General features: G+C 37.2%; 1 protein-coding gene across 2 annotated transcripts in view; it reads right to left on the bottom strand.

Annotated features, from left to right (window-relative positions):
- E(z) (histone-lysine N-methyltransferase E(z)) overlaps nt 1-12,780 on the bottom strand; it is a 39,920-nt gene extending 27,140 nt beyond the window's left edge. For both annotated transcript variants that reach the window (XM_067099356.1, XM_067099354.1), the window contains exons 1-7: nt 12,655-12,780; nt 8,537-8,703; nt 7,723-7,931; nt 6,207-6,392; nt 4,510-4,644; nt 4,164-4,282; nt 2,793-2,947 (exon numbers count right to left, since the gene is read on the bottom strand). In XM_067099356.1, the coding sequence (XP_066955457.1) occupies nt 2,793-2,947; nt 4,164-4,282; nt 4,510-4,644; nt 6,207-6,392; nt 7,723-7,931; nt 8,537-8,675 (943 nt within the window). In that variant the 5' untranslated portion in view covers nt 8,676-8,703; nt 12,655-12,780. The remainder of the gene's footprint in view (nt 1-2,792; nt 2,948-4,163; nt 4,283-4,509; nt 4,645-6,206; nt 6,393-7,722; nt 7,932-8,536; nt 8,704-12,654) is intronic.
- Nucleotides 12,781-13,263: the final 483 nt, after the last annotated feature.

The raw sequence follows: 13,263 nt of genomic DNA on the forward strand, positions 1-13,263 counted from the left end.
TTCCTGCCAGTTAGCAACTGTCAGTAACTCACAAAAATACCTAACTAATTATGTCCAATTTTGTGTGACAAAAAGATGGCACAGGTAAAAACTGCAGTGACCTTAATGCCAAGATTCAGCAGCTGGCTAGTCTGGGAAAAGCAGTCTCATTTCTTAAAATCTCACTCTCTAGTCTGGAAATTCAAAACTAGCCTATCTTATCCCCTACTTCAAGCAGTGCCTGCCATTCTTTCCCTAACACCTAACATTATACTTTGGGCAGCCCCGGGAAATGAAAGGTAAAGAGCAAGAGAGGCATCTTCTGATGTCTACATCACTCATTAACAGCCAAGATTAATTCCCAACATTTCTAGTGTCTTCCCAGACTAGACACGAATTAAGTCTGATGTCTCAATTACAGCAGCCACTGCTAATGGTTCTTCTGTTTATCAGCTGGAGTCACTCTATCATTGCAAATGGACGAAGTCCAACAAAGACTCTGAACAAGAGGCATTTTGAACATTGCAGCCTCTGGGGAGGACCCAGTTCTATACCTGGTTCAGCCTCTAGGCTCTTTCTGCAATGTACCAGACAAATTTGCCACTCCCCACCAAGGCTATTTCTGAATACCAGAGCCAAGAAGGAATCGGTTTCCAAGAACATGACTTTCTCGCTCAGACAAGTCATCCTGACTGCTTATTCAAGGGCCTTGGGTGACAGTTTTACCAAACTAAGGATACAAGTCCATGAGGTTTGAAAAAGTCTAAACCTCCATGGCATTCAAACATGACATGGATATCTCCTGTCTCCTCTATCTTGTGGGCAGATGACCTCCTCAAAGTTCTACCAAAGGACTGTAACCCACAAGGGCCTATAAGTTTTTCTTTGAACCCATAGTGGCCACAAGACAAATATACAGGTGGGGACACCAAGAACAATACCTTCTCCTCTTTAACTTGTCCACTTTCTAGCAACTTCAAGACATCACACCAATCAGTTATGCAGCGCCACATCAGGTGGGTATACTCGTACGTATGGACTCTTGCCTCCTCTGCTGAGTGCTCCCACTTAAATGCCGTTCAGGCATTTCATGATTAATAGGTTGCAATGAACAAGCAATGTTTTTATGATGCAAAAATAAGTTTTCCTTACAAAAAATTAATCATACAAGGCTTTTATTGACCTCCTTCCATCCCCAAACTTGTTCTCTTCATGCCCTAAGAGCACAAAGGAAAAAGACAGGTGGAGAGCAGAAGGGGACTGATGGTAGTTGGAGTAGTTGGAACATTCTGTTCAACTTAAGAAGGTTGGTGCAACTACAATACTTCTACACAAATTTAGGCAGCTTACAATTAATTAGTTAGTAAGGAAAACATATTGTTGTATTATAAAAATATTCTCATTTGATACCATTTAATTCTCCTTTCCTCACAGTACTAACATTTAATAGCCTAGGAATTTAGTGTGAAAGGAAGGATGAAGGCTGGAGCTAGAAGTTTAAATTAACTCGGGAGCCAAGTGAGAAGTGAACAAAGGGAATGGATAAAGAATGATTGACTGAGAGCAACCAAACTGTGGGCTGATGAGAAATCACACAAAAATACTCAGTTGTTACAACCTACAATGTGTTGCACAATGCACATGAAAAGCAGTAACCCTTAAAGGTGGCCACATAGGTTAAAAGAGTGCTGCATATAATGCTGTTTGTCCCCAATACATTTGCATTAAAGCATACTTATCAAACTGAGGAGCCAAGATAAAGAGGCTTCTTTTGTTTATGGGTAAAAGGAACCAACAATAACGGACCCTAGCCCTAGTCTGAGCGAGTCAAAACCATAATTATCAACACTAACTTAAGCAAAACTCTTTCCTTTACATTCCCTGTCTACAACTACCACATTAATAGTCACCCCTATCTCCGTAAGATCACCACAACTTAAATCATCGAGTTGAAAAGTTCACTGTTACATGTCCAAAGCCTGACCTGTGATATGCAACATGCAATCCTGATTTCTTAACAGATTAACATATTAATAAACGATGGACTTGCAGTGGAGAATAATTCATAAAAAATAATCAATTCAGAAATCACTTCTCTAGAAGCTACTGTCTTTCCAGTGCAACAACTAAACACTTGAATGAAAAACACTACTAAACATTTGAATATGAAAATTTGGAAATTCAATGAATTCAGACCATAAACTTCTACTTCCAACCATTTCTGTGAATGAAAATTTAACAAGTTGTAATACCTTAGACTAAACCATTTTACTAAATGTATACGTTGAAGGAATGCTTTTCATGTGATTTGCAATATGCTCTTCTTAATATAGTACTTAGCAAAGGAAAAACATTTTATACTTAATAACAACCATAACAATAATTTAGTAATGGGGCCAACCAAAACAAATTTAAAAAACATAACTTGATTATACTAAGTTAACATGACTTATGGTTATCAGCGCTTTTTGTTCTAGTTGACGTCACAGTTCTCTCTTCTTCAAGTCTGCCGTGTCACACTTGAAGATCAGAGAACTTGAACGTCATACTCCACTCTACTGGAAACTCACCTCCATGAAGCAATAGATGCTTGTTATTAAAAACTAATTTTATGACTTAATCCTACACAACGGGTATGCTAACAACCTACATACATTAAATACACACATTAATCCTACTCACAAAAGTACCCAAATTCCATACATAGGAAACACAGAGTTAGTAACAAATTGTTTCTAAACTTGTGTAAAAAAGAAAAAGTCAGCTTAATGACGAAATTAATCAAAAGTAAAATAAATAAGCAAAGCACTTACGGTGAAGGAAGCAGTCGTATTTGAAACACCTGCGGCAAAACAAAGTGTGGAACGAATGCATTGTCTGTTCTTGAGGGACACTCTCCGCATTTGGGCCATCTATATTAGGTGTGCACTCTGGTGGCAGTGCAGTGGGATCTGTGAGTTCTATGTACCTGAAATGAAAAGCTTATTGTGAACCAAAAACCTCGAATGTTTAATACAGACACCGTCCTACTTATGAACATTCAGATATGAACAACTGGGATTGTAAATTAAACTTGTGTCCAGAATGCTTCCCTTTGCCACCTGTAAGTTCAAACTTGATGATCATTGGTATTAATAAAGTACTCTATAAAATACAGTACTGTATGTACAGTGTATTGAGTTTTGGGATGAAAAGATTTACAGTACTGTACTGACTTTATATATTATTCTGTATTTAAATAGGTGTGAAGAGTACAGTAACCAACTCATGAATAATTCAACATACAAATGGCTGTCTGGAACATAACTCGTTTGTAAGCAGGGTGGTGTCTGTAGTTACAAATTTATTAAATCATTTTCTAATAATTATAAAACCTTAACTCATATGCACACATTCAACCTCATGTTTATTTCATGTGCAATATTCTAGAAATCCAAAGTAATTTCTCAAGATTAATGGGGGTGTAGCAGGCAACCTAAAATTTAAATACAGTACTAAATTATACAAAGCTTGATGTAAGTACAATTGCACCGAGGTAGATCATAAAAAAAAACATACTCGATGCTGATTCAAACAAAGCTAAATTCACAAGGCTGCAATACTACTTTCATATAAGTAACTTACTGAGTACAGTAATTACAGAATCAGCTATGTAATTACTTACTGAGTACAGTAATTACAGCACCAGCTATAAAACTGAGTCAGTTTATTATTACTTGAAAATTCATTTTATTTTGAAAATGTCATTTTCCTATAAGTAACTTACCAAGTACATAGCTAATTCCGTAATTACTTGGTAAGTCTATATAAAACTTAATTTTATGAAAATGTCATTTTAAAAATATCATGCTGCATTTGCCTTAATTTTTCATGTGTACACATTTTGCAATCTTCTAACATTCAGCAGTATTTAATTATCTCATTATACTATCCATCTTTCCATTGGCTGCCTCTTTTTTTTCTTCACAAACAAGCACAATATTCAGCAGAAGCTTGGGGTTTGTTCTGTACATGCCTGAGCAAACACTATGAATTATAATAAAGAAGAAACTCACACAGAATGAATTATAATAATGAAACAACACACAGAAAGATCACATATAATAGGAAAAAGTAGTTTGTGTAAATATTGTCACATCTTCATTCTCCTCAAAGTTAATTAAAAATAATAAGCCCCAACTTACTTCTCCTTAAGTTCTTCCGGAGAGCCCTTGTCAGGGAAGAGTGCTGAAACTGCCTGGAATATGGCCATGCAAGGGAAGTCCTTCCTCTCTGCCATGGAGGAACCTTCTCCATTCTCCATCTAAATTTATTACAGTATAAAAAAAGGTTGGCAGAATAATTAAATGCCTTCTCACATAAAAAATTATTAAAAATATTTATTCTTCTTTTAAGAATGACTGGTATTCTTAACGTGTAACACAGTTTTCATGAACGCTTTTAAATTTTAATTTCTTAAGTCTCTATTCTTTGATAAACCATTCAAAAAAGAATCATCTTTAGGCAAATTATAAAAAAAGGCAAACTTACATCTTTACTGTTGTCATTGTCCGTCTCCATTTCCTGTTCTTCCTCCTCTTCCTCTTCCTCTTCTTCATCATCATTCGATTCTTTTCTTGCACTCATCCGCCTTTCTACAAGTTTCTCTGGCCCAGACTCCTTCTTCTGAAATTATATATATAAAAAAAAAGTAAGTAAAAACTTGTAACTAATGCTGCTTAGATTTCCCTGCAAAGTCCCTGTCACCTGGCAAAGTACCCTATCTGATACAGAACATTAATTCTGCAACTAATATAGTGTACTATTATACAGTAATTATTCTTGAACAAAAAAGACCATTAATATGCAACCACAGACTGACATTTGCAGCAAAAGAAATACAGTGTGAGTGATATGATAGTGGAAGAAAGATGAACTAAGGACATTTATAAAGGTTGAGAGGTATATAGTGAAAAGAGGAGGGAGACCAAAATGTACATGGAAAATGCAAAAAGGAGTAGAATAGCAAAGTGGACGATAAAAGATGGGAAATATGTAAAAGACATAAGTTCGAAAGATGAATGTTAAAAATATGAAGATGAAGGCAGGAATGATGGAAACCACAGTCCTTTGAAAGTCCACTGAATAACACAAGACCCAATTAGGTCCTGCTGTTCTTCAGTGAACTTTCAATTAGGAAATGGAGGGGAAATGAAAAGTGGAAAGGCTCCAAAACTGTTACTAAAACAAAGGAGAACCAGTCACAGTTGACCTGACCAGAATATAAGAAAACATGACTGAGGAAGAGATGGAACCCGATGAGCAGGAGGAAGAAAAGCGTTATAACAATAAATAGGGTATAACTGAGGTAGTGCTTTTCATTAATATTATACATGAGACATTATTACTTCCCACAAACATCTAAAACCTTATACAACAATATCTCCAGGTGATGACACTTTATATAGTGGAAGTGCACCCTTGAGATACAACAAGCTTCCTGCAAACCATGAGACAGTTGCTGATGCTACACCAATGTACCCTTGACCATCATAATAATTAACCTTGACTCATACAGGTCAGACTCCCGCCAAGCAGCTAACAGGACCTGAACAAGTCACTGTAATACTGGCACATGCTGACTAAATTCCAGTGACCTCTCAACCATAAACATATTGACCATAATATAGTACACAGGTAAATCCCATTATGGCCACTTCACAGTGAATTATGGCAAAATGTTAACAATAATCTTGTATATTTCTTTTATCTGTATAGCTACTAGTGTATTTTCATAAGTAAAATGAAAATCTCCATAATGTGTCCATACTCTTCCATTTGTATGAATACTGGACAATTATTCTGTGGCCTCTGTCCCACTCCAAGGGGTATCATCAGAGGAGTAGGAAAGTTTACTACAAACTGAATTCTGCTGGTGCAGCCATCACTTTCAATAAAATGTACAAGAGAGGGTCTCCTTCCCAATTAAAATACAGTACAGTAATAATAATAAAAAAATAATCATCTAAAATTATCAAAATACAAAATCACTAACAGGTTTCAACAATTATTCTGATCTTAACAATGGATCTTTATAAAAAATCCAAAAAATAATTTCACTCGAGTGCATAAGCAACATCTGAAAAAGAGGTTGTACTCTACAGCAACCTGAGTTGCCCTAAGATTCTATAACTATGACTCAATGATCCTTCTAAATTACTGTACAGTATACTAGTGTGCATAATTACCTGATACTGTTGTACTAGGGTATCAACCAGTTCAACAAATATTTCATCGTCAATGAATCCTGTTTCTCGGTCACCATGAACTTTGCCATCATAGTTGCGAATAAGCTCCTCTATAAACTTGCCATCTTGATCCAATACTTCATCACCCATATATGGAATGTTGTGTAGTTCAGTTTCGTCCTCCACCTACACATGAATGCAATGGAAAGAACAATAACATGTAAAGTATATAATGTCCAAATACTGTGATAATCTGAATACTAACACAGTAACTAATAAGAAACAATATTCAACTTCATGTCAAGGGTACTGTTCATAAAACTGGTCTAGTCTAATGCATATAAAACCTGAAAATAAGTAGTAACAAAATCTATTATCATTAACTAAATAATCATTATCAATTAACAAGTGAACTTCAATAAAACACAAGATACACTACACTGTGCCTTAAAAATTTTAACAACATAAAAGATACTATGAACACCATGTTGCATGCCAAAATGTCTGAAAGACTTTATAGTACGGAAACTTTTTATGATTTTAAACAAGCATGTCGTCCTTTTTACAATTACAGATGTAACTCATGAGTCTAAAGGTTTAATTATCATATCAAAGCAACCTAACATAGAGGGTACTGTTTGAGCCCTTTATAGTTAGAACCAGCTTCCTAAAAAGTAAATAAGACACTGCCTACAAGAGTATCTACTCCTTAAAATTCAAATACTGTACTCTATAACTGATAGTATCTTTCACTGCAGCCAATACAACTGGACAACTGTTTTTGTGCATCATATTGTATACAAAATCAGAGGCAGTATGGAACTGCATTACCACAGCACTGAAACAATCAGTCGTTGGCCACAGCTATAATTAGTTACAGAGGCTCAGTGCTAGGAAGTTTGATCATCCAAATACATAGTGAAGGGAAAATCAGTGAGTTTTGAATCTTACAAAGAAGGCCCTCTGAAAGGTGTCAATTTCACAAGTTGAAATTTGGTTTGTAATTTTACAAACAATGATTTAGGCTGATTCAAAATCATTCTTTGTACAAATACTTTATGAAAGACCAACAAGTCAAGTTTACCATAGCAATTTCAATACAGGTACCTAAATTAGTAGTCTTGTTTGATTCTGCAAGAAAGACCCTCCAATACATTACAGACGCCACCCTACTTGCAAACAGTTATGTTCTGAACAGCTGTTTGTATGCTGAATTGTTTGTAAGATGGTTATTGTATGCTTCACGCCTATTTAAGTAAAGTATGATGTTAAGGCAATACAGTACTGTACATTTTTTCACCATACAACAATTCACTGTACATACAGTACTGTATTTTGTAGAATAGGCACGCAGAACAAAATCTGGACTTACGGGTGGCAAAGGGGAGCGCTCTGAACACAATTTTAATTTGCAATCCCATTACTTGTATCTCTGAATGTTTGAAAGGTGAATGTTCGTAAGAAGGGTGGTGTCTGCACTCAAACTGACCACGAAAACATTTTGCTGAAAACCAACCATAAAGTTCTGTTGAAGTGGTGCCCATGTGTACATGGTAGGTATGGGGTTGACTGCATTTATCGTCTTGATAGGAACACAGAGAGGCTCGCTGCATGAAGAAGTAACATGGGTACGTCTCATGACAGCTTGGTGTGGTGGAGCTTCAACTGAACAAACCCACACGGCTCCCATCCCAACGACTGACTGGTCCTCAGATTCCAGGAGTTCTGGTTTTAACATTAATAAAAAAAAAGATTGCATTGAGACCCTGTCCTAGTCAGTTCTACAGAACCATTCAAGTGCTTAATTCATATGCCATAAAACATATATAGTTTCCATAATAACCAGACTTTTTTCCATGAAATTCACTTACCTCACTACAGCTTTCATGATTATATTACAATTCTGTTTTTTGATAAGCAAAATCTACAATCTTACAAACTGACAATTCACTAGAATTGTACTAGACATGAAACATCACTTATGAGTACTAGTATTTATCAATTTAGAATGACTAACAAAATAATCTTCACTAAAATAATAATCTTTTTCCACAAACAAATCACCCCTAGAATATATACAATTTAGGCCAAAGGCCAAGCCATGGGACCTATGAGGTCACTCAGCGCTGAAAGGGAAATTGAGAGTACGAGGTTTGTAAGGTGTAACAGGAGGAAAACCTTGCAGCTGCACCATGAAACAACTGTTAGGAGAGGGTGGAAAGTAAGATGGAAGAGAGAAAATGAATGGAGGTACAGTAAAAGGAATGAAAGGGGTTGCTTCTAGGGGCTGAAGGCTTACCCCTAGAGACAACACATACTCTCTCACTTACTATTAAGTTTTTCTCTGTTGTCATTCCAGGCGGCCTTAATTTCATCTGCACGTTTGAACCTCTTCAGGGATCTGAGGCGAGTGTATTCGGACTTGACTCGTTTCTTCCATTCTGCAGACACCCTTCCTCTCACTGCCATTCCCTAAGCACACGGCTTTAAATGGCACCTATGTATAAAAAAAATAGCAACAGTAAGTGCACAATTATAATACTGTTTCACAAATACTGTATATTCAAACTATACTGTAAATGGATACAGTAGTTTAACTTCCCAAAAATAAAAATACACAAATACAACATGATAAACAGTTGGGTTAAGAGTTTAAAAGGAAAAGCAATCAATGAGAATATAAATCATGGAAGAATGGATAAGAGATGGGTCATGAAATGTACATCAGTAGGACATGCACGAAAAGATTCGGAGGAAAGGTCAAACATATATTAAAATAGTTGGAAAGTATGAGGACACAGTTGAGCCAACTCCCTTTTATGAAAGTGACTTGTGGACAGAATGCAAAATGACAAATTTTTAAAGTATTTTGTATTTTTCCTAACATACAAACCTGAGGTCTCTACATATGGGAATCACTTCTGAGTTGGCAACGATGTTGCTACAGTTTCCAAACACCCGTTGAACTATGTTCTCCAAGGAGAAATATATGTATGTGTAACATGACAGACACACACATGTGCAATGACACATCTGTGTCTGCTTGTAAATTATATGTACATGCAACGAATCACATCTGTGTCGGCTTTGAAGGAATTGTGCACAAGTGCAGCATGACACATCTGTGTCTGCTTGGAAGGAATGTAGCCTACATATGTGCAACGTGACACGTCTGTGTCTGCTTGGAAAGTTTAGTACATACATGCATCATGACACATCTGTCTGTTATACGTACATGCAACGTGACACATCTGTGTCTGCTGTACATACATGCAATGTGATGAGTGTGTCTGCTATAAGTATGTGCAATGTGACACATGTGTCTGTTTAGAAGAAATAATATGTTCAAACAACATGACACATTCATGTCTGCTTGGAAGGAATAATACGTAAGTGCAACTTGACCAAAAATAACTCTCCTTGGCCGTTTTCATGGATATCATATTATTATTTTGCTCTCCCCTCTCTATGGATGTAGGCTTGGAGCCTCTCCTACTTAGTCACTCTCTGAGGAAAGCGAACACAGCCGCATGATTTACATGGCCATAGACCAGGGATAGGCAAATGTCAGATGTGTCATTATACACTGATGATCGCCTCAGTCTATTCATTGTATAATATGGCATGTCTGTGACATATCGATGAAGCTACAGTATGCAGATCGTCCCGTAACGAAAGGTTCTTTTTCCAAGAGTCAAGACGATCGGCCTGGCATGTTGCTGCTTCTTTCCAGTACAGTTCTGGATTGGTAACGTTACTGGTGTAGTTTTGACTACAATGGTAGCATTGTTCCCGGAACAGAGTCACTCTTCTAGAATGGTCTTCCATTCATGTACGAGTGATTGGAGGGGTGTGAAAGTTGCCTCAGGATGGCATATCCAGGAATGGACCATCGACCATGATCACATGAAGGTTTGGGAAGAAAATGGGATGGCCTACGGCCATACCACATTGAAGCACCGATTCTCGTCCGATCGTCGGGCACAGAGCATTGATAGCACTTCTGTGGACATCTAGAAAGGCGACAACCCACGTTCGATTACATCAACAGCAAATCTGTGCAATGACTTTCATTCAAGTACGTGTATTAGCTTGATCATCAGGTGACAGCCAACGGACGTTACCATACCATCTACATACGAGCGAGCAGGATTGTTCTACCAATTTTTACAATCTTCATAACGTAAGTTGACGGGGTCACATTCATCAGTAGTAGTTATCCTCCATTTTCAACAAGGGTCCACATCATCAATCAAACAAATGGATCGTTCATCCAGACATTTATGACGTGTTACAACCTTCATCGGTCATTTCATCCATAGAATACAATGCCCATTTCAATAATGTCTACAACCAAATGAATGAGTTGGTTCTATCAGACTCCTAAAGCCGTAATTGCATGAATTGACTATCTTAACTACTGAAGTTGCAAAGATGAACTGTTTAACATAATATCTGTAGTACAGAGTGGGTGAAAAATGGGGAATACAGAAAAGTGGTAAAATGGTCACTAAACCTAAGAGAAGAGATAGATCAGAGCATTTTGAGTTGGTTTAGTCATGTAGAGAGAATAAAGGATGGTAGTAATGAAAGGAAAGAGAGGAAAACATACAAAGCACTGGATAAATAGGATGGAGGAGGTACAATAACAGAAGTGCCTCAATATCATACAACCAATGTGCATAAAAGAAAGCAAAGAGACGAGACACCTTATTTCTTCTCCCCCACCAAATGAAATACCATAAATCATCAAATGGTCATTTTGGTAGTTTTTCCTGTGGGAAAGTAGAGGAAAGTTAATAACGTCAGGTACTTCCCGATAAAAAAGAAGAAGTCTTTCATTTTCTCAGCCCACTGTTATATTACTTTAAAAGTGTTCTACAGATACCGTAAGTTCTAGGACCTGGCTAAAACTGGAGATGCTTATGAGAGTTCTTCCGCCTTTCTGGTACGTAACACTGTATTCACTTTTTTCCAACCAACTGGAACTTCACAAACTCTTATACTACAGTTCAACAATGACTTCCTTGTGTGTAAGAGGGACTGATTGATATCTCAAGTACCCCTTATGGGAAAGGAATGGAATATAAAATTTAGGACAAAGCACTGACACTTAAGAGGTCATTCAGCACAGAAAGAGATAAACGTAAAAACAGATAAAAGATGCTGATTATTATAATTATATTATTCAGAAAATGAACCCTACATATATTGCACAAGCCCACAGGGGCCACTGACTGGAAATTCAAGCTTCCAAAGAATGCGGTGTTCATTTGTAAGAAGTAACAGAAGGTAACAGGAAATGTAAAAAGAAGAGATCAGTTATTAGAAAAGAAAAAATAAATCAATGATTTATAATTAATTAGATAAGTAAATTATTAAAATTCAAGGAGAATCATATTAAGGTGGTAATTCATTGCATCTTCGCTTTAAACTTTTGAAATTCCAACAGCACGACATCCTCAGGGAGACTGTTCCACAGTCCAGAGGTGTGAGGAATAAAGGACCTCTGGACATAAACACAAAACAAAAACATCAACAAAAGGTAGTAAATTTTGCAGCTGGCGACTGGCCGCGGCAGTGGTCTGCAGTTGTCTCTGGGATGCTACCCTTCAAGTGTCATTGCTAAATTTTCACACTTTTTAAATTTTCTGGTATTTATTACTGTTGATATGCACAAACTATGCTGCTTTTAAATTTGACTGCAATGGGATTTATGCAATCCCTACTTGCAAGACCAACTTACAAGAATCATTTTTGGTTTTACCCATACAAATAACCCCAGTTTCCCCACTGGTCCCCAGTATAACTGTAGGATACACGTCGGGGAAATTTTTAGTTCCAGGATACAGCTGGAAATCAAAGGATGAAAGTATATTGTAAAGGCAAAAGAATATAAATAACATTAAATGCTTTTAATGCAAACGTTGAAACATAGGAATAGAATATTATATAAAGCCAAAATGCAATTGGGGTTTTAATGCAAAATTGTACCCTCGAGTTTTTCCTTCGATCTAAATTATTTTTTGATATTCGCGTGATGATCATATTGAAAAGTTGATTAAATTAAAGTAATAATTATCCGAAATTAAAGTATTTCATTCGAGACGATGTTGAGGTTAGGTCAGGCTACCTTAGACTCGTCTACCCGAAGACAAACGGGTTAGACTGCGGAGCACTGCAATAACCGAAGCTACTTGCTTGCAGACTACTTATTTATATGATTTGTTGTCCCTAATTCTCCCCTGGCACGGCAGGACGTTTCAAATGGGACATCTGTAGTGTCCCTAAGTCCCTGTGACAGGGACGTGACCAACAAAACCCCTCAGTTCGATTTTCTCTGCGACCTCAAACCTGACTGTGGCCATTTTCCCGACGTGGGTCGAGCCATTTAAATCGAGGGGCATTTTCCCCGTAAAATATGAACCTCTGCAAGCAGACAACGTACCTCGGGCGAGAACAATAGACGAAAAACAACAAAATTGCACAAGACTTCACTAAATGGCACCTGGCGCGTCCGTCCGACAACAAACTATCGTTCAGAGATCAAGAGTTATCGTACGTAGGTCGTAAATCGCTACTGCAACACGACGTTATCGTACATCCTGTATATATATAAAGCGTACACATACAGTAGGTGTCTTGGTTATAGGCCGTTTTCCATAACAGGGTGTGGTTCCAGAGAGAAAACAACACGAGGTTACTGTCGCATTCGCAATTTGATTGTTGAATCGAGCAGAGAAGTTTAAAAAAAACAATGGCTGCTTTAGACACCTGCAACAGAAGGTTCATCATCCCTGGTGCATGAACACATGCACGTCTATCCAGAAGTGTCCGGGTTTACCTCTCCTCCATCATGATGATTTTCAGTTATACATGTTTCACTTATTGTCCTTCATTCTTTTTCCACATGACTGAACCACCTAAAAATAATTCAGATATGTTCTGTTACCTATGCTAACCATTTTCCGTTCTGCCTATCTGCACATTTTGGCCGTTTTGCACACCGCAGATATTACGTAAACAGTTCGTTTCAACACTTCCACCCTTCATCTGT

This window comes from Macrobrachium rosenbergii, chromosome 55 (genome assembly GCF_040412425.1).
Source record: "Macrobrachium rosenbergii isolate ZJJX-2024 chromosome 55, ASM4041242v1, whole genome shotgun sequence".
Lineage (NCBI taxonomy): Eukaryota > Metazoa > Arthropoda > Malacostraca > Decapoda > Palaemonidae > Macrobrachium > Macrobrachium rosenbergii.